General features: G+C 37.5%; 1 protein-coding gene across 7 annotated transcripts in view; it reads left to right on the top strand.

Moving 5' to 3' along the window:
- MAST2 (microtubule associated serine/threonine kinase 2) overlaps positions 1-22495 on the top strand; it is a 195984-nt gene that overhangs the window by 109080 nt on the left and 64409 nt on the right. For 6 of the 7 annotated variants that reach the window (XM_026853582.1, XM_026853583.1, XM_026853581.1 and 3 more), the window contains one exon: positions 19547-19638. In XM_026853582.1, coding sequence (XP_026709383.1) covers positions 19547-19638 — 92 coding nt within the window. Of the gene's footprint in view, positions 1-1002; positions 1234-19546; positions 19639-22495 lie in introns of those variants that run through there. The other variant, XM_026853584.1, reaches the window with a different exon arrangement.

Raw genomic sequence — 22495 nt, 5'->3', positions numbered from 1 at the left:
ATTCTGTGGAAAGCTAAAGGGAGTCTACTGGGAGTTCTTTCTCCTAGACATTTATGTGTATTTTTTAAGGGCTGTATTGTGCATGGAAGGCAGTGCCAGCTGTTGATTGTCATCTTTCTCATGTCTGTGATAAAAAGCCACTCCAGAAGGCTGAAATATGAGAACGTCATTAGCTTTCCTACTGGCAGAAGTGCTTAAAAAAGCCACAATAGGAAGAAAATATAAAAAAAAAAAAAAAAAAAAAATCAGCTACAATGAGGTTTTGTTTAAACCCTGGAAAAAGCAAAAACACGGCAAGGATCTTCTACAGGCACAAAGGAGGAAAAGTGAACTTGTGGCTGATGTGCAGGGGGGTGTGTGGGAAACGTCTGATGTGCATCACACATGAGTCCCGTCTGCATTTTGTTGTCAGAATTCAGCCAGTTGAGTTGTTTTGTGGGCACCAGGTGCTATGTAGGAGTTTGTGTTTACTGTGACTGACGTGTATGTGGTGCAGCTGACTTCAGGGGGAAAATGGATTTCTGTTTTTAAACTGATCTTAGGTGGCATTGTAAGCTTCATTTTTTTAAAATTTAAAAACCACTTGGGTTACTTAAGATAAAAGGTGGGATTTGTTTAAAGATGGAAGATTAAAAAAACAGGCAAAATGTTTCTGATGTGCCTCGTGTAGTTAGGAAGCAGAAGGGCCACCATTTCAAAATAAAAACACAAACTAGGCAGTAAGTGGTGCTGTCTGTGCAGACACAGCTTAAAAACCCTGTGTTATTCAGGATTGCAAAGACAGCCCCAGTTATGGTTTTGCTTTAAAATCTGTTGATTGTAATCGGGTGAACACAGGGAGATCTATATAATGTGTGTATATTTTGTATACAACGAACTCCAGTTTTAAAGTGTGTATGTTAGGAATGGAATAAATATCTCATTTTGCACTGCCTCCTAAGGTGGAGGGAGGGAAGCAGGGATGGAGCCAGGAGAAAACAGAGGCAGTGGAAACAGCAGCAATATGTACGCTTGCCTGCCTGTCTCACATTAATGGAACAGCTTGCAAGGTCTACAGGGAATTTGCATTGGCTCTGTCACTGGTATTATTTAGTTCCTTATTTATTGCTAGTGGCTTGATTGTGCTGTATTTTCCCAGCAATGAAAGCTTTTAAAGATCATGTCTGACTCCTTTTGGACAGTGCTGTCCAATTTCTCTCTGCCTGCTACCAGCATGTTGAGACGATCCAAAAGGTAATCTAAGGATTTTGCGAGTAATTCTTACGATGTTTTTCTCAGCTACTTGTTTAATACTGTTGAGGCTTTCTTTCTTCTGTTTTTAACAGATTAAATAACATTCCTAGCACGTTAGGTATGATTTCTTAATTTCTTAATGATTTGTAATTGTGTTCGTTAGTAAAATTCATAATGTGCAGATCCACTGATCATTCTTTTTAAAGGTATTTATTTAAATGCATTGTTCCGTACTTCTCGTAGTATGTGAATGTGATAAGGGGTTTGTTTCTACAAAACGATGGATAGATGCTTTAGTGAGAACAAGCTGCTTTAGTATTCAAAGTAGCAAAACAGTATTATGATGATATAGGCAGCACTAGGCAGGGCTTGCAAATGTTTTGAGTTATAGCACTTACAGTCATCTTCAAAATATACATAACCTTAAATTTTAAAAAATTCTTAATACATTTAGCTTTTTTTTCCTTGGAGATGTAAATGCGTTAACGTAGTGATTAATAGGATGAGTGTTTGTATTCACACTACTCTCTGGATTTTGATAAAATCACATTGAAGTGTGTGAACTAATAAATGGTATCAGATCTGATTCAGTACAGTGGTGTCCCTTCAAGACTTGGAAATAGCAGCATAATTATTGCTCATCAGATGTTCTGTGGAGCTTAACATTTGCAGCCTGAAAACTTAGTAGTGAATGTGGTAGGTAGTTAATCCTGACTAAAGCAGTATATTCAGGTTTATGAGTAAATAGTTGCAGCTAGTATCAGAATTTCTAAGCAGCTGATTTGTTGATACAGTTAAAAATCTATGTAGGACTGAGAATATCAACCTTGACTTTATTTTTAGGGTGAATTTTGTTCATCAGCTATCAGAAATTATATTCATACTTCTGTAGAGGATTGTAGCTTTTACATAGTAATATATTGGACGGGCTTATTTTCTGCTTCGTTCCATATCTGTGGTTTAAATTTTAACAAAGTTGTCTTCTGTGCTAACAGTCATTTTTAGAAATTTTACTGTTGTTGAAGAAAGATTTTGCAAATAACTTTATATCTTAGTTGCAAAGAATTATTTTAGATGCTACTCTTTTCAAATACAAGCTTTGTTTTCTTTAGCCTGGTTTTTAGAGGAAAAGAGCTGCTTGAGATTCAGGTTGGGCGTCCATATCTCTGCTTCCAGCAGTAACTTTCACACTCACTGAGCAGTTGCAGCAATGGTTTGATGGAGGAACAGAAGTGGCAGAGTTAAAGCTCAATATTTCCTATGGATTTCTTGAACTTGACTGAAGAGAGGAAATTGAGGCAAATTACTCTCCTGTGCCTCTATTTCCAAAGGAAAGGTAGGTGGGACTGGGCTTTTAAATGATTCTTGGCCACCAGCTGGTGAGCATGAATGCACCATGGTGTAATGAGATTTGGCTCCCTGTGAGAGTAAGGTGTGATGGGCAGAGCCAGGAGGGGCGATGGAGTTGGGCTAGTGCAGGTGGGGGTGGGGGGGCTTTGGTGAAGGAGGACACTGTTCCATAGGAAAACAACCTGTAATAGACCTGCAGCTTATGGAGGAACTCATTTGTTGCTCCATCTTGCAGAACTTTGTTTTTCTAAAGCTCACTCCATTCTAGACGGTGTTCAGCGTGCATAAAGGTAGTGTTTTGTGAAAATGCAACAATCATGGACTTCCATACAGAGTGGACACCTGCAGTGTTTCTCAGAACAAACCCGAAGCATCTTTATTTTTCAATACCTTGTTAGTGTGCCATTTTGAATTTAAAAATAGACATGAAGGACAGAGACAATTTGCAAGCTACTAATGATTTCAGGTGCAATATTTTGTCAGAAAACTCTTACTCAAAATTTACAATTCCATTTATTTGTTAGTAGTTGAAGTACGAAAAGAAAGAAATTGATCTGTAAATCTGCTGCACATCTTAATGGAAAAGAGATGACTTTTTATTGATTTAATCACATGAATGATTATTAGATATTTCAAAATGATCAAACAGCTCTATGAGGATTCATAGCAAAGAGCTGCTGCACAGTCATGTGGTGGAAATCCTATTTTGCACAGCACGGAAGTCACAACCTTCAATCAGCCTTAGAAATGAAATATTTGAGCATGTGTGACAGTTTGCTGGGAATATCGCCTTCTGCCACGCTCCGCTGGCGGCCCACCAGCTATTTGCCTACTGTCTTGGGGGAGGTGGGTAGGCAGGTTGGGCTGGTCTTACGTGTACTGTGATAAATCAGCTAATACAGCACACTGACGTTGTGATTCTCACCAGGGCATTGGTTCTGAAAACGTGTACACGCATGTAGTACCTTTGCTCCCAAGAGTATCTGGGCTATGAGAGAGGTCACTGCACATCTAGTGCACTGCAGTGCTGGGACCTGGGCGTTTCTGTGTTAATGTTCTCAGGATTGTGGCATCTGGGCAGTTGGAATGAAGTACCATATTATTAAATGAATAAATATTTTTCAATTTAATTGCCCCCCTTTCAAAGCGTAATGTTCACTTCTTAGTAAACTTCTTTTAAAAATTACGATTGCAATTAAATTTCTTCTTTAATTGAAATATTGGGCATTTTTAGCAGCAGAGAATATTTTGCTGTGTCAAATATTTGATACAATTTTCCTCTGATCTGTTTGGAAAACTTCCTACTGCATTTGTGATAGCTTGTGTGCTCTTAATTCTGGGCTCCTCCACCTTTGATTTCTCTTAGTTTTTAATGTGGTTTTGTATCACAAGGATGGGTTACTAGTGTTATTCTGACTACAGTGCTATGGCATATTTCTCTATAATGATGTCCTCTGATACGTACTAAAAATCCTAAAGGGCTTCTCTCCCATATGGTTTTTCCTACATTAGAAGGCAAATGGGAAAGACTCCTTTTTCTCCTTGGTACATTTTCTTGAAATGAGCTCTCTCGTGCAGCTGGTGGGATTCTCGCTGCAGCTAATGGTACTGTAAAAGTGAACCATCTGCTCCTCCGGTCAAAGTGGCTGGATTGTTTCTTCTTTAGCTTATTCCCGAAAGGATAGAGAAAGTCAAGAGCAAACTGTAAACACATAAGTTTGTCATGGAAGGGGTGACATATACATAAATCAGATTTATATGTCAAACTGGTTCTGTATAAATATTTAGAATTTTAAACTATAGAAGAAATATGAGTATTCCTAGGTTCAAAGGGCATGTGGGGTTGGTATTCTAGTGTCAGCTGTACTGAGCGTTACCCATTGAAAGTGGATTATCGAAAGATAAAGCATCATTCTGACGTATTTAAATTAAATGTCTCTGGTTTAAAATCCTTTTGTTTCTTTGTGCTTTGGGCATATCTTGAATATGCTCTTGCTATTTGATATTAACATCAGTGTAGAATTGTGCCAAGTGGGTGTGTGTTGGTCTTGAAAAACTGACTTAGAATGATGGTTTCGGATGTTTCTTCATTTTTTCAGCAGTTTAATCCTGTCTGGGTGGAGCAGGCTGTGACTGTGGATTTTAGTAATTTCACTTTTGTTTACTGACTTTCTTTTTGCAGAGTTAAGACAGGCAAGATTTCTGTATTGAAGTGACTTGAAAGATAACTCTGGGGGATGACAATGGTGGAATTCTATTAGGAAGGACATGCTGGTTTTGTGTTCCCGATTGCCATTGATGCTCTAATTCTCTCTCATCTTTTTCTTTTAGTGAAAGGGCATCAGTGATTCAGTAATTTGTTAATTTGTTAAAATCACAGGAATTAACTACCCTTAATGTGTAAAACAATCTTTAAGGAACAAGGCACCTCTAAAATAATTGATTCTATGGAAATAATTGTATTTAATTATAAACAGTTCCTTGGTAATTGAGAAGAATACTCTTCATTATTGAAATATTCACAAACAGTAAGAAATCACTTTTCACTGGGATGTAAATGAATGAGTGGGAAATAATCAGGAGCCAAGAGCATGTAAATGGTGCTCTCTGATGCATTGGTGTATTCATGCTAACTTTTAAGCTACCATAGCAATAGTGTGCTAGACAGTGAGTCCATACATATCCCTTCAGACGTATTCAGTGTCTTTTTTATGCTGATTCATCTAGATTGACATTAAAAGCTGTGTGTATCAGAAGGATGCCACCTCCTCCATATATACACTGTCACTTTGAAGAAAAACAATTAGTTTGATGCTAGCAGGATACTTACGTTTTTGTGGTAACATAAAGCTAATCTTAAAAATGTGAATCTATGCTATAATTAACTTTAAAGCGACAGCTGTCATGCCACATATTTCGTTGCTCAAATGGATAAAGTAAGAAATGTTTCCCTTATGTTGGGAAGGATGTGAAAGACCTGGAAATCTGATGCTTTTGATAATATTTAGCTCAATTATTTTGCCTAGCTCAGCATATTAAATGGCCTCCTGACACTCCTAATTGGAGAGGAAATTTCATTCAAATTACTTTTGCTAGTATTTCAATATGGTTTTAGGAGAAAAACACTGCTTGGGGGGAGAAAAAAATTCTACCTTATCTTCTGAAAAGCTCTTTATGAGAATAGTAGTTTGGTTTGCATGAAAACATAATGGGCATTTTGCTCACTAATGGATTAATTTTGGGGAGCTTCCAGTACACTCTCCATTATGGGATATTTGTGCTACTTAAATACAATGAAAGAGACTGGTGCCCCATGAATGGAAGGAAGGTCCTCCTAATATCCAAAATAAGTGTAATGATTCAGGGAATACACCTGGATTGTTTGTAATTTCTAGTTTAGTTGGGATTTTGTCTGTGTACATCAGATTTTAAATTCATTTTGAATACTCTTGGCTGTTTCCCTGCTAGACTAAACGCCGAAGTGTCCTACAGGGTTAACACTGAAGTTTTAAGCCTTGAAAGCTCTTTGTTCAGAAGGAAACTCTCTTGCATGAACACTTGGCTATTGCCCAGGACAAACCAGTTTTTCAAGTCAGAACTTTTGTGAAGAGGCAACTAAGCAGCACACAAATGGTGGGTGATTTCATTAATTATTTGGATCCCTCTCATGAAGGAGGCTGCTGAATATAAAACATTTTTACACTGATGTTTTAAGTGAGCAAAATGAAATATCGAGGAGGCTGGTTTCAGAAGAAGTAGGAGGAGAAGGGAGAATCTGAACTTCACAGAGGACACTCAGATCAGTGCTACTATGGAAAGCAAGACAGAAAAAGTACATACTGGCACACGTTTGGCCTGGAAATGTGCAGTTCTTGTGTTTAATTAAAGTCGACACATTTGGGTTTTGGAATCCTTACAAAGTCTGTGCATCTGCTTATTTCAACTGTTGTTTGTCTCTGACAAGTGAATTTTAAATCTGAAGCCACATCAACTTAAAGCTCTGGGGTGGACTTGTAGATGTGTCTGGTTCTGACAACCCCTTGCCCATGTCGTGATGTTACTCTTTGCAGGTCCTTTCTCTTCGAAGAGGCGCTGGGTTGTGGTGAAGAGCAGAGAGAGATGTTCTCTGGTGCACTTGGGATTCCCCTTACCTTAATGACAGCTGAATGATGATGTTAACAAGGAACTGTATACCTTGGGGCAAAACGTTTTTTATAAAATGCAGACCTTATTTAAGAAACTGAGAAACAGTGTGACGTGTCATCTTCTATTACCATACACCTACACGAACACAAATGGTTTTGGTCAGTGCTGAACACTTAGTATTGACCACCGTCTCAGTTACTATATTGAGAAAGTATACATTTTTTTAAAGCATTAAGGAAAACACCTTTGAAGTTATTTGAGTCTACATATGTAGCTAATTATCAGATATTCCCTGAAGAGTTTTTCCCAGTCCATAGCCCAATTATTTTTTTTCCTATTCTTTTGAGGACTACAAAGTAATATCTAAGTGCTCTTTAGGGATAAGCACTTCAGTGGTGAAATTTCATAGTGTGTTCCAAACCTCTTAAAAGTTTAGTTTTAAAGACTGTTCTGGTGTGCTTGCTATTGGTACTGTGTTGGATGAAGGTAGAAGGGGTCCAGGGAATCAAGATTCAGAAGGAGAATGCTTACAAGCCTTGCACAGTGGAGTCCTTTTGCCAGATGTGAAATCCAAGCCACTTGATACTACTCTCTCTTGGCTGTCATTTTATGCAGTGCTGTGCAGTAAATTGGAGATGTTTTGAGATTGTAAGCTTAATAAATTGTGTTCTTTCCCATAAAATTGCCTGAAGTTTGAGCAGTTAGTATTTGACTGTGATATTTTATATAAAGACAAAGCTTAGTCATGTGTTGAAAATCTAAGCAAATGTTATATAGCGGTATGATGCTTGCATTAGTCTCCCCACATCCATTACTGCCTGCTGTGTTTACGTAGTACTAAGCATATAACTTAAACTACTTCATAGTTAATAGAAGATGTAAACCTCACTTCATGTGCTTTTTTTGATGCTGAAGGAGTTACTTTTGGTATCATAAGATGCTGTCAGTGAGCATGTACTAGAGGAATGCTGTTGGGACCCAAAGAGATGTGAGCCTCTGTAGATTAAAATGATCTGCAAGCCCATATGAGAACAGTCTTCCCCTGAATCTTTGATGTCTAAGGAAACTAGCTTGAATCCTGTGGTGGCATTTGAAATTACTTATTTCCAGTATATTGTGTGTTTTCCTGTCCTTTAATTTTGTTCCAGTCTTGATTGCATGGTAAATTAGTATGTTACAATTAGCAGACTTAATTTAAATTAAGCATGATTGCTGTGGAATTTGAAGACCTGACTTTCTCTAAGTGTTTGCATTTGTCTTCCTCTGTGTCTTCATTCTTGTACTTTCTGCAATTTTCATGGGTCTCTTTGTTTCATGCTGGCCATGCTGGTTTCAGACTTTGTGGTGGAACAGAACTGGTATGGCGAGAAAGCTGGGATGTGACAATACCTGGCTCCCAGAAACTTATTTTATAACAATGCTTTACTTATACAGAAATAGGCTAATTTTATTCAACAGTCCTATCTTTCCCTGCTTTGTCGCAGAGAAAATTTGGGCCGCATTTGCCTGTGCTTGTGAGATTGTGCTAAAGTTTGTTGCACATGACTTGTAAAAACAATACTTAACCTTACTTACCTGTTTCAAGTTCCTTGAATTATGAATATGTACATAAAGCATTCAGAAAGCTTTTAGCGGTTCCTTCATTTGCATTCTGATCCAATTTTAGAAGAGGTACATTTATTAAATATCAGCTTTTTTAATAGCTGCATAAATTACGGTTCTGTGATTTTACTAGGATTTAGTTTTTTCCTAATTTCTTTTGATTCCTTTTTGTCATCACTGCTACCATCCATTTATTTTTGATACATTCAGTTATTTGTACTTCTCTCTACCATTTTTCTGTAAGTGGAATTGATTTTAATCTTCAGCCTTCCTAAGTAGAACAGTTTTTAAAACAAGGATACTTTAAGTGATGGCAGAACTGCTTTACCCTTTGGCAGATACTGCAGCAAGCTTTAATTCCCAGCTCGTGGCTTTTACTATTTGTGTTTTTCTTCTGCTTAATTTTGTGAATGATTGTTTCAGCTTTGAGCTGCTAAAATTTCAAAACTCTGCGTGCGTGTATCTATTTGTAGTATGCGTTTGTATAGTTATTAAACTGGAATGGCCATCCTTGTATGAAAAATTGATAGTGATTGGATAATGAACATTTGGCTCAGATAGCAAGTAAGCTTTACACAAAAGAATGAGGTTTAACATGTAATCAGGCTTGATTGTTGCAGAAACTTAGGCTTGCTGGAGATCTGAGGGCTGCTCTTTGTGCCAAGGTAGGATCTGCACCCGGGACCTCCCCCTCTTCTGCTGCCTTTTGTGGTTTCATTGCTCCATTAACTTGAAATGCCTTCTACAGGCATATTTTCTTATTATTTTAAAGTAGACTGCTTATTTGATCTGATATACACTACAGTGTAGTTACCTAATGTATTTTTGTAAGTACTTTTTTAATGTAAAGTTTGTTGTTTTTATCTGAGTCAATGGTTTATCGACAGACCTGCTTTCCTAAATGAGTAAGGACCAATAACTGAATACTTGATTTGCAACAACTGTATCCCAGTACATGAATTTATACCACTTTTACTTGCTACCCCGAGTGTTTTCAGTGTCTACAGAAGTCCAGCTCCTGTCTGTCAACTTATTTGACATCTAGGGCCAACTCTTATTAAGGTATCCTTTTCCCCTTTCTGCCATTCAATGCATATATTTATTAGCAGCGTGGGGTGAATGTCTTTGTGTGCATACATACACATCTTAATACTTTCACAGAAAAGTTTTTGCTGTCCTGAAAAAATGAACCTTTCTTCATTGGACTGTCTTTAGAAGTATTCTCTTCTTATTAAGAAATATCGCAACATTGATGCGGGTTTTTGGTTTTGGTGTTTTGTTTTGTAAGAAGCTGCTAAGAGTTGGGAAATATTATTGCTTTGAAAAGGTGAGGGTCTTGTATAACAAAAATACAAGGTATGCTCTCACCTTTTTTGTTGTTTTTGTTGTTGTTTTTTCAGAGCTGAAGGGAACAAACTCTGTATTTATTCTCTCTCGGTATCTGTTTTGGATTAAAGCAGCACGCTGGCATGTGCATCTCACCTTTATCTTGCTTTGGTAGGGAAGAGCTCTGCTCAGCCCCTGTTGAGTCCAGATGGGCAAAGCACAGCACGTGCCTTTCTAAGGCAGCTTAGTCCTGGACAAATGTCAAAAGTTTTGTAGCTTACTTGTGGAGATTAAAGTTTTGTTAAATCTGGATATTTTTCTAATATGTCCATTAAACTATTATCAGCCTACCTTAATGCTCTTGGGCGTTGCTTACATTTTTTAGAGATATTTTTGAGGGTGTTTCTCCCGTCTTTGTATGTGCAAACACAGTGAGTGGCAAATTGTTTTCAGTGCTTCTGTTTGAAGGCCTTTGGGGGCTGAATGTCTTAGATGTCTTTGTGTGCATACATACACGTTTTAATACTTTCACAGAAAAGTGGTTTTGCCCTCCTGAAAAAATGAACCTTTCTTCATTGGACTGCCTTTAGAAGTGTTCTCTTCTTAAGAAATATTGCAACCTTGATGCGGGTTTTTGGTTTTGTTTTTTTGTTTTGTAAGAAGCTGCTAAGAGTTGGGAAACATTATTGCTTTAAAAAGGTGAGGGTCTTGTATAACAAATACAAGGTACGCTCTCACCTTTTCGTTTAGAAGCAAAAGTATAAATTTAAAGTATCTTTTAAGGTAGGCAGACTGAGACTGATTTTTCTGGATGTACTATGTTTTGCTGCAGGGGATGAACTTGTGAATTGTTTACCTGTTTGCTAATTATTTTTCTTTATATTAAAGCTCTGCAAAATTCAAAGAGAGCGCTGCAGTCTCAATATGATAAAAGAACATGGTTCTTGTAGCAGATGATGATTGGAGTGATGCATGGGTTAAAAAGGTAGGAGGGATGAAGGAGTCAAATGTAGCAGTGGTGCAAAACATTATATGTTGTAGCTTACCTTGGTGGATTTTTTTTTAAAGGTCGGGTGTTTTTGTCCCTTTAGCTTCTGATATAGATCCAAAATATCTGGGAAGCTTTTCTGTCAAAAGCCATGTAGAACTGAAGAATCGACAGATGGTGATTTTAGCCGAAGCTACCTGAAATGGTGAGGAGTTTGTTGTAGATGAGGACTTGGGGAGTGATTTATTGTCTAACAATGTACTCTCCCTGGTGTCTGCTCTTCTGACAAGATTGTTCAGATACAGTGCCATGTTCTGTTCAGACTTTTCTGTACTCTAATGGCTTGGAAAGTGCTTGCTAAATATGCCGGATGGTTCTTAGGAAAGTTGATGTTGTCCATCTTGCCCCTTGGAGAGCTGAGGATGGCAGCAAGTAAGGCTCATCTGCTAAACAGAAGTAGCACCAGGGATGGAAACACTTGTTAGCCTAAGAATTTGCCTAAAAAATAAAGTAGGACTGTAGTTCCAGCTAGTATGTAAGCATACCATAAGCATAAAATTCTGCTGAGCAGGCACAAAGCCTGAAACTCTTCAGTAGGGTTGTTACTGTTAATATCCATAGTTGGAAAGATGAGTCTCACCAACTGGGAAAAACCTTTCCAGTGAAGCTGAGGAAAGCATGGGGCCTCTCTGTATCTTCCAAAATATGGTTTGGGAATAGTCAGCTCCAGCAGCAGGGATTCCTCAGTGCTGTTGGCTGACGATGGGGAGATTTGCTTTCCACCTATGGACTAAGCCTATTCAGCTTGGGGTCTGCTGAACCACAGGTATTTCTACATACCCTTTTTTTGGAGGGAGGACGGCATTCAGACACACACACATACATACATACATACATATATATATATAAATTTTTGTTTGTTTTAATTTCCCATACTCTGTCTGTACTAGCATTTCCTTAGAATAGCGTCTGTATTGGCATTTCCCCTATCCAGCAATAATTTAAGACCAGTCAGACCTGACAGTTTGTATGAACCAGAGGAATAGCTTTTTGATTCCACTGAGTTGTGAAAATCTGTGTAGTTACAAAGGTATTGTTGGCACATCATCTTTTATGAACTTCTATATAATCTATTGAAAAGGTTTTGGCTGTGAATCATCACTAGTAAATAAACCCTGGATGCTGTTTTAGGGAAAAGATTACCTTTTGATTTGAGTATCTGACAGAGGATAAGTGTAGGTTTTATCACACATGTGTATCGGTTTCGTTGGTCTAACCTTCCTAATGTGTATTTTTAAGATTTGGCAAATAATTCATTTGCAGACATCTTAATCCCATTTACATTCATAATGTTCCTTCTCTGTTTTTTATTGTACAACCATGTGAAAATCTGTGCTCTCTGCAGAAAAAGCAACTCCGCTGACACAGTCTGATCTGGAGATTATTTCTACAATAATGTATTGTTGGAGAAGCTTTTAAATTAGATACGTAATTTATCCTCACTCTGAGGTTTGAAACTGCAATTAGCTGATAAAGAGCTAATTTGTAACTTTTTGATGCTTAAACTAAGAAAATGCTTTGAAACAAAATGAGGAGAAATGTTCACATATCCTACAAAGCAGTGGAGTGACTTTTCATATTACTTTATGCAAGATCTATATTAAACCTCCTCACTTTTGAATCTTGGAAAGCTGTTTCTCTTCATTTTCAGCTCCTATGCTTAGTTTTCTGGATCCATCTTTTGGGGAGAGTATTAAGGATGGGTTTGTTACATACCTGTATACCATTGCAAGCTACATGATTAAAAGATTTGAAACAATATAAAATCACTTTGTTGTCTCATTCTTGAATTTGTTTGCTTGGATTTTTTTGAGGAGAAAAACCCCCTGACAATTTTCCATGAGAATTGGCGAGTAGAGACTTATTTAAACAGCAGTTACGCTACATGAAACATTTAATAATAGAGTTGGAGGAAATGGGAAATGAAAGAATACAGTTATGCTTAGTTTTCATTAAATCATCCTTTCACACTTTGTGATGTAACTTCATGGCAGTATAATGCATAACACAGCTGAAATAGGAGATAGTAATTCTTGAGAAAGTCAGTGTCTGTTTTCTCCCATTAAATAGTGTCTGTTCTGGGGCGTCTCTTCTCCATAAGCAGAGATTTTTTTTTTTCTTATTCTTTTTCTTTTCATACAAGAACAAAGGTAGGTTTGGGCTGTATTTGTGAGGGAGGAATATTTCAGAATAAAGTGGCTTGATTTAGTTGAGAGTGGCTGTACCAGTCATTGTAATTTGTTGTGACATTTCATTTTGTTTGGCTTTGCAGAGTTGTTCCTATGTTGTTAATAATGTAAAAAGTCTGAACTATAAAGTGTGGTGTAAGCAGGTGTGCACCAGCCTCAAACATTAGGGAAATTAGACATAAATTTGGTGTTAACTGGCAATTTTAGCCGTTTCTTTTGTAATTTCTTAGCTTGAGGTGATGATACTGCTTCTTGAATTTGAGCTCTAAATGAAATAAAAAGGGTTTATCTAACATACAGCTTGTTTTAGATGAAAAGAAAATGGTCTTTCTTGTAAATTAATTCCTAAGATGTTAACATTCCTTAAAACAAAAGAACCAGTCTACATCCAACTTACCACATACTTTGTAACTCTTGCATGGCTGAGTCCTTGTTCACTTCAGTTAATGTGTTTGTGAGCATGCTGAAATGTGCAGCATTGTGAAAAAAGACATTCTTCATGTTTTTTACCTGCTGTGCTCTCTTTGGATATCTGTATAGAGGTGCAGACCACACTTCACAAGTTGGCTACATCTTTTATCTCGGTGCTTCTTGTCTTGTAGAATTCACATCTTTCTGCAGTCATCTGCACAGTGACTCTAGTTTACTCGTACCAGCATGAGGCGTGGGAATGCCCCTTAACATCTTACAGAAGGGAAAGGCTTCAACCATACAGGCAGGATTTTTCTCTTGTGTCATGGCAAAGTGGTCTTCACTTTCCAAGAGGACTTTCACATACCTCATAGATGACTCTGCAAAATATCTTCCTCTGAAGCAGCTCATACATTGCACATATCTGGATTAATATGAGATGGACATTAAAAAAAAAAAGGAGGGAGGGTGTGAAACAAACACTTTTGAACACAGAGTGAGTCTTCAGCAGCCCGGTACAACTGTCACCTACAGCAAGCTGGAAAACTTGGAGCAAAGTGTCCATTTATAAAAAAATACTTATTTGTCCAGTGTTCTTCCTCTCATGAGCTTCAAAAGAACAGGCAATGCAAATTCAAGAAGAGCCTGCTGTGTTGTTGAACAACTTGCATTTGTGGTTGTAGTCGTCATGGTTGTAGTAACTAGTCCATGCAAGCTTCTTGTGGAAGAGGATCCTGAACTCATGCAGTTGGTTTTCCTTTAAAGATTTTTCTTTAAGGCTAAATCCCTTTAGATTCTGGAGTTCAATCCTATTTGAAATTCCTTGATAGGATGGGAGAAACAGGAATACTGCAACCCAGTCTCAAGGTTGTGGGAGATGGGGTTTGACATTATAAAGGAATGGATGGCAGGGAAAGAGTCTAGAGATGCATCGGAGAAAGAATCCATAGTTGTTTAGGCTGGACAAGGTAATGAGGAAGGAATCTAAATTAAGGATATTTCCCTGCTTATGAAACTTCATGACGGGAAATATATGCTGTTTTCTTGGGTGACGCTGGAAAGAGAATAGTTCTGTGTCTGTTGTGATGGAGAATCTCTCTGTGATCTTTAAGTAGTTGCTTGTAGGACTTGTGCTTCCATCCTTCAAGTCTAAAGAGAGTGTAACTGTATTTCCTTAAGAGAAGTGTTTATTATAGGAACGTGCAAACCACCAAACCTACATCATGAATAATAACATTTTTTTCCCCCCCGGTTATTCTAGGATGAATAACTTTTAAACTATTCTTGAACGTGAAAAAAAAAAAAATCAGTTGAACCAGATGCTTACTAATTCTTATCTATTTTAGAGAACTAATTATCCCTGTTGTTGGTAGTGCTAAAGCTTACAAAATTGCTTCCATCTTTGAATTACTATAATTAAGACAATAACTTCCACATCTAGTTAACATTGCTGAGCAGCTGGTGCATTCATTGACATGCAGATTTTGGATTTTGTAAATTTTCTGCCATTGTGAATAAAAATTTTAAATACTTATTTTCATTTCTAAAATGTCTGTTTCTTATAAAGAAATCTTTGTAAAGCAAATCAACTGAAACCAAACTCCTGTAACATCAGATGAGAATCTATTGAAGTCTGGTTAGGTGATAGTCCATTTTAAGAAAATATATAACCACAGATAGCTTTTTTAGGTGTGATTGCTCTTAAATTTGGATCCCATTTCTTGTAGGGCTTTGAGGTCACAATTAAATGTCAAATCTGGAACAAGTCTGATGTTGGACTTCTGAAATGTTACTTTGAAAGGAGTTAATGCAGGAGTTAATCCAGCACTCTTGACAACCTGAGGTGGTTTACAAAAATAAAACTTTGTATTTAAAAATCATTAATATGAATAAAATGTTTTAATGATTACTAACCAAACTGATTTAAGCTTTACTGTTTCTGTACATCTTTTCCCTTCAAGTCAATTTCTATCAAAGTCTGTGGGAAGACTTGTGCAATCGGTGCTAATCTTGTTTACTTGCATATTCAGCAGCTTCAAGTATGAGAAAATTTTCAAGGTCTATAAGTTTTGAGATTTTGAGAAACTTCCTTATCGTTATTGATTTCTAATAGCCAGCAACACTATGAAATTACTTGATAGTGGTGGTTGGTTATTTATTTTTAAATGGTTTTCCCATGGCCCTTGCTTTTGTTCCATGAATGCCTCATGGACGTTAATCAGTTTTGCTCCGTGAGTTAGAGATATCCCCTGAGTAAACTGCTAAAGTAAAGAACTGGGTATTGATTTATGCTGAAACTGAAACATTGATTTGTTTTTTCAGACTGAATATGCCTATGAAACAAGGTGTACTAGTGGTGCTCGTTTTAGAGGCTTGGCATCTGATTGTCTGTTGGTGCAGAGGGGTTTGTTAGGGTGTAGTTGAAGAGCCCTCGAGCTGCGTGCAGCTCGCAGGTACACTACCAAATGTTCTTATAAATAACTCTGGCCAAGGGCGCAGGCTCCAGGGTACATTTCAGAGGGTCCAAACCCAGTGTCCAGTTACCAGACCCATGTCCGATGTCCTGCAGTGTTCAGTTTCAAGAACGCGCTGGGAACGCTTCACTACACGTAACAAATGTTATTTTTACTGCAGGCAGAGAAGTTAACTCTAGATGTAGTAAAAGCTCTATTTCCATAGTGATGGCACAGGCTTTGTTTCAAATATTTCTATATAAACTATCCATTTTGCTGTGGGTGTTGAGAATTAAATCACGTTGCTCTCATGCTCTCACAGATTTCTAGGTTTGGGTTTGGCAGCGTTGGGTGTGTGACCTGGGTGGCACAGGAGAGCAGGGGTGGCAGCAGGGGTACTGGCATGTTGACAGTCCTCCAGAGCATGCCACTGCCTGGAGATTGGCCCTGCAATTCTGGGCAGTTCAGAAACTTTGTGCTATTAAAACTGTATTTTGCCTGAACTGGAAGACCTGTAGGGGTTTTAATTCTCTGAAATTATGAAGTGGGATCTGAGGAAAAAAAGGTTAACAAGACCCAAACCAAATTGTGAGAGAAAAGGAGGGTCAGGGTAAGGCTTGCCTTGCATTTAATGAAAATAGCAAAACTTTGGCTTATAAACAAATAGTAATGCTTGGAATCTCTCTGGGCTGGTTAAGAACTTTATTTTTTTCTACTTAAAATATTCAAAGATATATAAGTAACCTTTTTCCTTTTTACTTTCTCCTTCTAATCCTGTTTTTTTATGTAGATGGAATGATTTTTAGGACAAGGAAACATGTAGTATTGTTTGAGAATTTGTGAATAGTAATAAGCAATTAATGCAATTGAAAGGATTGACAATATGGTCTCCTCATTATCATTGGCCTTGTAGCTCAGTACTGTCTGTCTGGCTAAAGTGCATCTTCCAGGAAATAATTTTTTTCTTCACTTGATCTGTTTCTGCCAACACTTAAATTGACTAGTATGAATTTCTTTGGCACAAAGCCCTGGTTAAAGCCAGTTTTGCTTCTTTCATATTTAGCTGTTCTTTAGGAGGTGCTCAAATGCTGTTGTAGTGACTTCTTGGGGGAGGTTGCCCAGCTGAAGTCTTCATGTTACCTTCTCCCTTCCTTTTTTGTATTTTTGTGACTACCAGAACTTCATCGCTCTTGTTCTGTAGTTTCTCTGGGATTCCAAGTTCTATTAAATGTTTTGTGTATATATCCAGAGAACTCTCTTCAACCAGTAGAGAGTATGATTTTATTTGTATATTCTTCTCATTGTATAACATGGATTCAGGAAATCAGACATTCTGCTTTTAGCCTCTGTGTTTAAGCTTTGCTTTATTGCCAACACACATGGTTCATAGAAATGGCTAAAGAGGGTTAAGTGATGTTCCCCCTTTCCAGATTAGAGATTCAGGGAAGTTGAAAGTTATCCAATTTTGAAGGTGTAAAGAGAATAATGTTTTATTCCTAACTTAGAGCTAAGCTTTCACTCAAGCCATTCCCTCCTCTGGGTACATTTGTGTTCACCTGACCTATTTTTATGGGTCTCAGCTGTGCTTACTCTTCAGCCACTTAACTCTTTTGGTCCCTTATCTTTATAAATACAGCAGAGAAAATTGTTTTGTAAAACTTGGTTCAGTTTGGCAAATGCAGGTGAGCAGTTAAAAAGCTCTGAGTTTGGGACAGTTCATGTTCCCTGTTATGCTGTGGTTTAAATATACCAAGTTTCCATAGCCAGCTCCAGACATCACTGTGGTAAAGTGTATTTTAGGAATTCTCTTTAGCAAATGGATATGACCATGGAGGATAGAGCTCTGTTTTCTCATTGTACTAGTGTTTTATATTGAGCAAGATCTTAAATTCTTATATTATAGTTTGTATTAAGATACACAGAATTTTTTAATTTCTTACGTAGTAATATATATTATATTAGAATACTCAGGACTTCTGTGTTGTGAGAGAGATTTTTCTATTAATATAAACATAATGATTATCTGGTGATAATGTTGAAATTGAGTATTCTGTTTTTTTTCAACAGTTACGGGAATAGAATAACTGAAAACATATTTTTAAAAAATCCATGAACTGAGATTTTAAGCTTCTTAATATCAGGCTGTTAGTTTTTCCATATGATGTACACAATGGCAATCAGTTTTTGGATGGCCTGTTGTTGAATAATACATGAAAATGGAGATTGTATAGAATCAGTTGGATAATTTTGAGAAATGCTTTAAGTACACTAAAGAGCCTGAATAGCAGTTAATGGTGCTTCAACTTTATTACTGTTTATTATAGTTGGCAGTTCAGTTGTATTTTTTTCTTCATTGAGTTCTCTAGTTTCCTATAGAACAGCAATAAAAAAGCTTACAAATAATAATGGTCAGATGCAGTGTATCTTGTGGCAGCAAAATAGTTTTGCATTAAATTGTAGTTCTTGGCAGTCTGAGCGTGTTTATTATTGGGCAGCTCCAGAAGATCAGCCAGTGCAGGAGGGACCGAAGCGGATACCAGCACTCGGTGCTCTGCAAGCAAACAGGCTTTGTGTGTGCCTGTGGTAACCCACGACGGAGCTTCGCAGGGCACCTCTGGAGCTGGGCCAGCGAACTCCTTCAGCCTCTGCTCAGCCTTCCTTGCTCCTGTCTATTCACCCAGCCCCTATCAAGACCGATGTGATTTTAGTTATGTTTTGAGAACTGCTGAAGTAAGCAGAAATGTCTCTGCCATCTAGAAAGCAAGTTAGAGGTGCAATGAATAAATGTACGTAGCTTCAATAGTTGTGAGATTTTGCTGTGAACTTGGGCTTTTAACTCTGCTTAAAGTGAAAAGTGGTGATGAGAAAGGGATTTAAATATCAGATTCTGTGATTCTGTGATCTGGTTGCTTCTGTTCACGCTCCCATGACTTAAAAAATATTTCTCTTGCCCGTTACAATTACGTCTGTTATCTTCAGAGGTAAATGTTTGCTGCTAGCAGGCACAGGCTGTGAAGCAAATGGAAGAACACATAATTCTGTTAATTTGGCTAAGTTCTGAAACTCCGGGGTGGGGGGGGGTGTGGGAGAAATCAGCTGCCTGGTAACAGAAGTGTCACTTTGTTTGCTGGAACAAAGTCATGGCAGCGAATGGAGCTGTTTGGGCAGGGGGCTTGTCTGAAACTTGCTTTGCAGAGTTTTCTATTGGTGTTGCCACAGGTGTTCACAAAGACTCAGGTTTTAAGTTTTAATAGTAATGCAGCTCATCTGCTGAATTGTGATAATGCTTTGCTTCATAATCTTAACATTGCCCTAAGGAATATGCTCAGATTTCTTATAGTAGTAGACAGTAATGGTAATGGATTTATTTGCTAGTTGTATATTGGTAAGAATATCAGATTTATTTGCTAGTTGCATGTTGGTAAGAATATCTGAAGCTCTCTAGGGTATTTTACAGTTCTCTGCTTTTTGTGTGATTTGTAAAACAAGAGTTGCACCTATTTTGTGAATCAGGAACATGTTGTCAGCTATCTCTAGTGGCCTGTGCATCATGAGATACAGTTTTTACATTGCTTTCAGCATATTAAAACACTTTCTACTGACAAAGTACCTTTTGGCCCTGTGTGTTTACTTCTTTGCAGGGTCACTACCAAGATTGAGAGCATGAGGAAATACTGACCTAAATACTGAAAGATTCCTCCTTAGCTGAAAGACATTCTGCAGGACTTGCCTTTCAGGTGCTTTTGTTCATCTGACCATGCCTTATCGCTTATCTTTCTTCATTTCAGCTGTCGGACAAGCAACAGAAAGAGTTTGATCGTAACATCCAGCACATCTCCAACTCTCCCACGACCACATTCCCCCCTTCATGGACATGCAGGTAACTCCCTGGGACGGCTTTACCTGGGAATCATTAGGAAAAATGTCAGTGTTCGTTGTAGTGAGTTTGAGTATATTGATACTCTACATCAAAATATGCTTTCTGAAACTTAACCTGACTATAGTTTTTCACCTTTTCTAACTTGTAAGAGGGTCCTTGTAGTTTCAAAATAAATGTTTTCTGCATTTATCATCTGTTCTGCACTTTCTAGTTTGCTACCATATCCATCTTCCACTCTTTCTGGGGGATTCCGTCCTCTTAGGTCTTGCAAATGAACCTGAGATGGAGAACAAAGTAAAATAAAATTAAGTAAACATACTTAAGTAAATATCTCGTTTTGAGTCACCTACCATGGTTAATTTGTGCCAAGGATTTAACTGCAGTTCTCATAAGAAGAAACATCCTGCTTGTTTCTGTATGCCTCTGGCAGCCCGTCAGCTGTGCAGTGTGCCATCTTATGGTCTCTATCTGCTGCTTAAAGCAACATGAGATGTTTAGGATTCTTCTCTTTTTTTACATTACTGCCAGTTTTACCCTGACAGCAACCGGGAAATGCTCATTTCAGACCAAATGGGTAACTACTTGTTAGTCATCGATGTGAAGTCCATGAAGAGAAAAAAGAATGATTGTTCAGCCTACAGTAACTATGGATTTTCAGGGGGGGTCACACATGCAGATTCCACAGCTTTCCTGAACAGCGTGTTCCCTTGATGTTATTCTTGAGGGAGGTAGGTGATGTGTAACTACATTGGTTTTGATATTTCAAAATGCCAGAGAGGACAGTTAGGCTTCAGGTATGGCCCTAATGGGCATCAGTAAGTAGCTTGAACATTTATGTCACATCTACAGTGGAGCCTGTCTGGAAGAACATCACTGTTGCATGTAACACAGGTAACTGTTGTTTCATTATAATCAGACATTCCTTCTCCTACATGGCAGTATGTTCTGTAAATACTTTCTGGAGATTAAAACTAGGGAAACACTGAGAAAGAACAGCAGATTGATAGTAGCTCAGCTAGAAGGAGTCATCTGCTTTTGTTTGCAGAGCATTCCATCTTGAGAGGTGACATCCAGCCTGTTGAAAGGAAAAAGATGACCAAAGTTATTGTTCAGAGTTGCTCATGAAAGCCTCAACCACTCTTAAGTTTTCATAATAATCTGTCATATTTGCTTCAATGCTATAAGCCCAGACATGGAAGGCTAGGAAGTTACTGTAAAGACATTGATTGTTTTTTTTTTCAATGACCCATAATTTTAAAATGAAAATGTTAACAAGATCTTATAAATGGTATATTAAAAACATTTTCTTTTTTCATCAGAATCTCAGATAAAATGCAGGGCCATAAAACTTATATATAGCAATTCCCTTTCACTTCAAACTCCCTTGGTTCTCTTGTGTGTGATTATGACAGTGATAACATTGTAAAAGTTGGTTTCACCAAGGTATTTTTCTTGGTAGAAATTCGCCATTTAGTTACACTGTGCTCCTTACTTTGTTCTTAGAATTGATATATATGTAGGATTTACCAAATTTTAAATTAGCTGTACAAGCCTTCAACTGAAGTGATAAAGATGATCCTCAGAATGTGAAAGAAATGTCCTTGCTTGGCATATTACAAGATGCTGACATGATCATTGCTTGAAAAATAAATGCAGAAATGTGCACAGTAGAAACATTTATATTTATTTTATTTTATTTCTATTTGATTTTCTCCTCTATTTAAAAAATGAAAAATTGCTCTTAATGGTTTTGATGCTGTCTCAAGCTTTACAAGCTTATCTTTTAATAGAAGTATGCGAGTGCCTTCTAGAAACAAGGGTAACTAATCAGTGATATGCCATCTTTCTTGTCAAATATTTCCATTTTTTGTTCCGATGTTGCATATGGAATTAAAAACTATTAATTAGAAGGACATTCTTTGTGACCTCCAAGAGTAGCCAGTAGAGCACAGGAAGATAAATTACTTGTAATTTGAGTTCTCTTACCAGTACTATATTTAGGAGTCTTCCCTGGGAAAAGTAATTTATTCAAGAGACAAATGTAGATGAAATTTAGAGTAGAGTCACAAATATTTTCTTAAGAAATATCATATATGAGATGTGAATTTGAGAACAGGCTGTGATATTTGTTTAGTATTTAAGCAGAATCTATCAATCTGTTTTTTTCAGACACATACACTAGTAAGTTACTAAGAAATGCTGGAATCTCTCCCTGGCCTCTTTTGTCTTGAACACACTCTTCTTAATGCCCTTTCTGAATCTCTGTTATGAATCAAAGTAGCAGCAAGTATGCAGAGAAACCAGGAAGACTTTCTGAAATATTTCTTTTTGGAAACCACTCTAAAATCAAGTCCTATATAGCACTAGTGTCAGGACTTTTTCTTCTGTATGTAATGTAAAAGTCAGTAGGTGTGATACAGCACAGTTGACTGTCCATCAGGCAAACTACCTCCTAATGAACACTAATCTAGGCAGATACACTTACTATCTAAACCAGCATCAAGATAAGATGCCAGGCATTTTCATATCCTAGAAAACTTAAGAGGAAAAGTAATAAGAGATCTCAACATTTGAGATGGAAGTATATCCAAGAAACTTTAACTTTGACATGAAATCACTTCTGATACAAGAACACAATGGATTTGAAGTGTGCTAATTCGGTTTTCAAACTGTATAAAATAATGTTTTCCAAAATGAGCTGAGACCTTGTTAGAGAGCTACTGCTTGTTGACTTTGTAGGAAAGTCACTCTGCTTGCTTAGTCTCCCAGACTTGAAGTGCCCAGTTTTAGGAATACAGGTTTGAAATTTTTCCCTTTAGCCTAAATTCTTCTTTGTCTGGTTTTTGGAGAGGGGGGG

This window comes from Athene cunicularia (genome assembly GCF_003259725.1).
Source record: "Athene cunicularia isolate RWA chromosome 8 unlocalized genomic scaffold, athCun1 chr8_part1, whole genome shotgun sequence".
NCBI classification, from domain to species: Eukaryota; Metazoa; Chordata; class Aves; order Strigiformes; family Strigidae; genus Athene; species Athene cunicularia.
The sequence above is the reverse complement of the archived record's forward strand: the minus strand, read 5'-3'. Positions and strand labels throughout refer to the sequence as shown.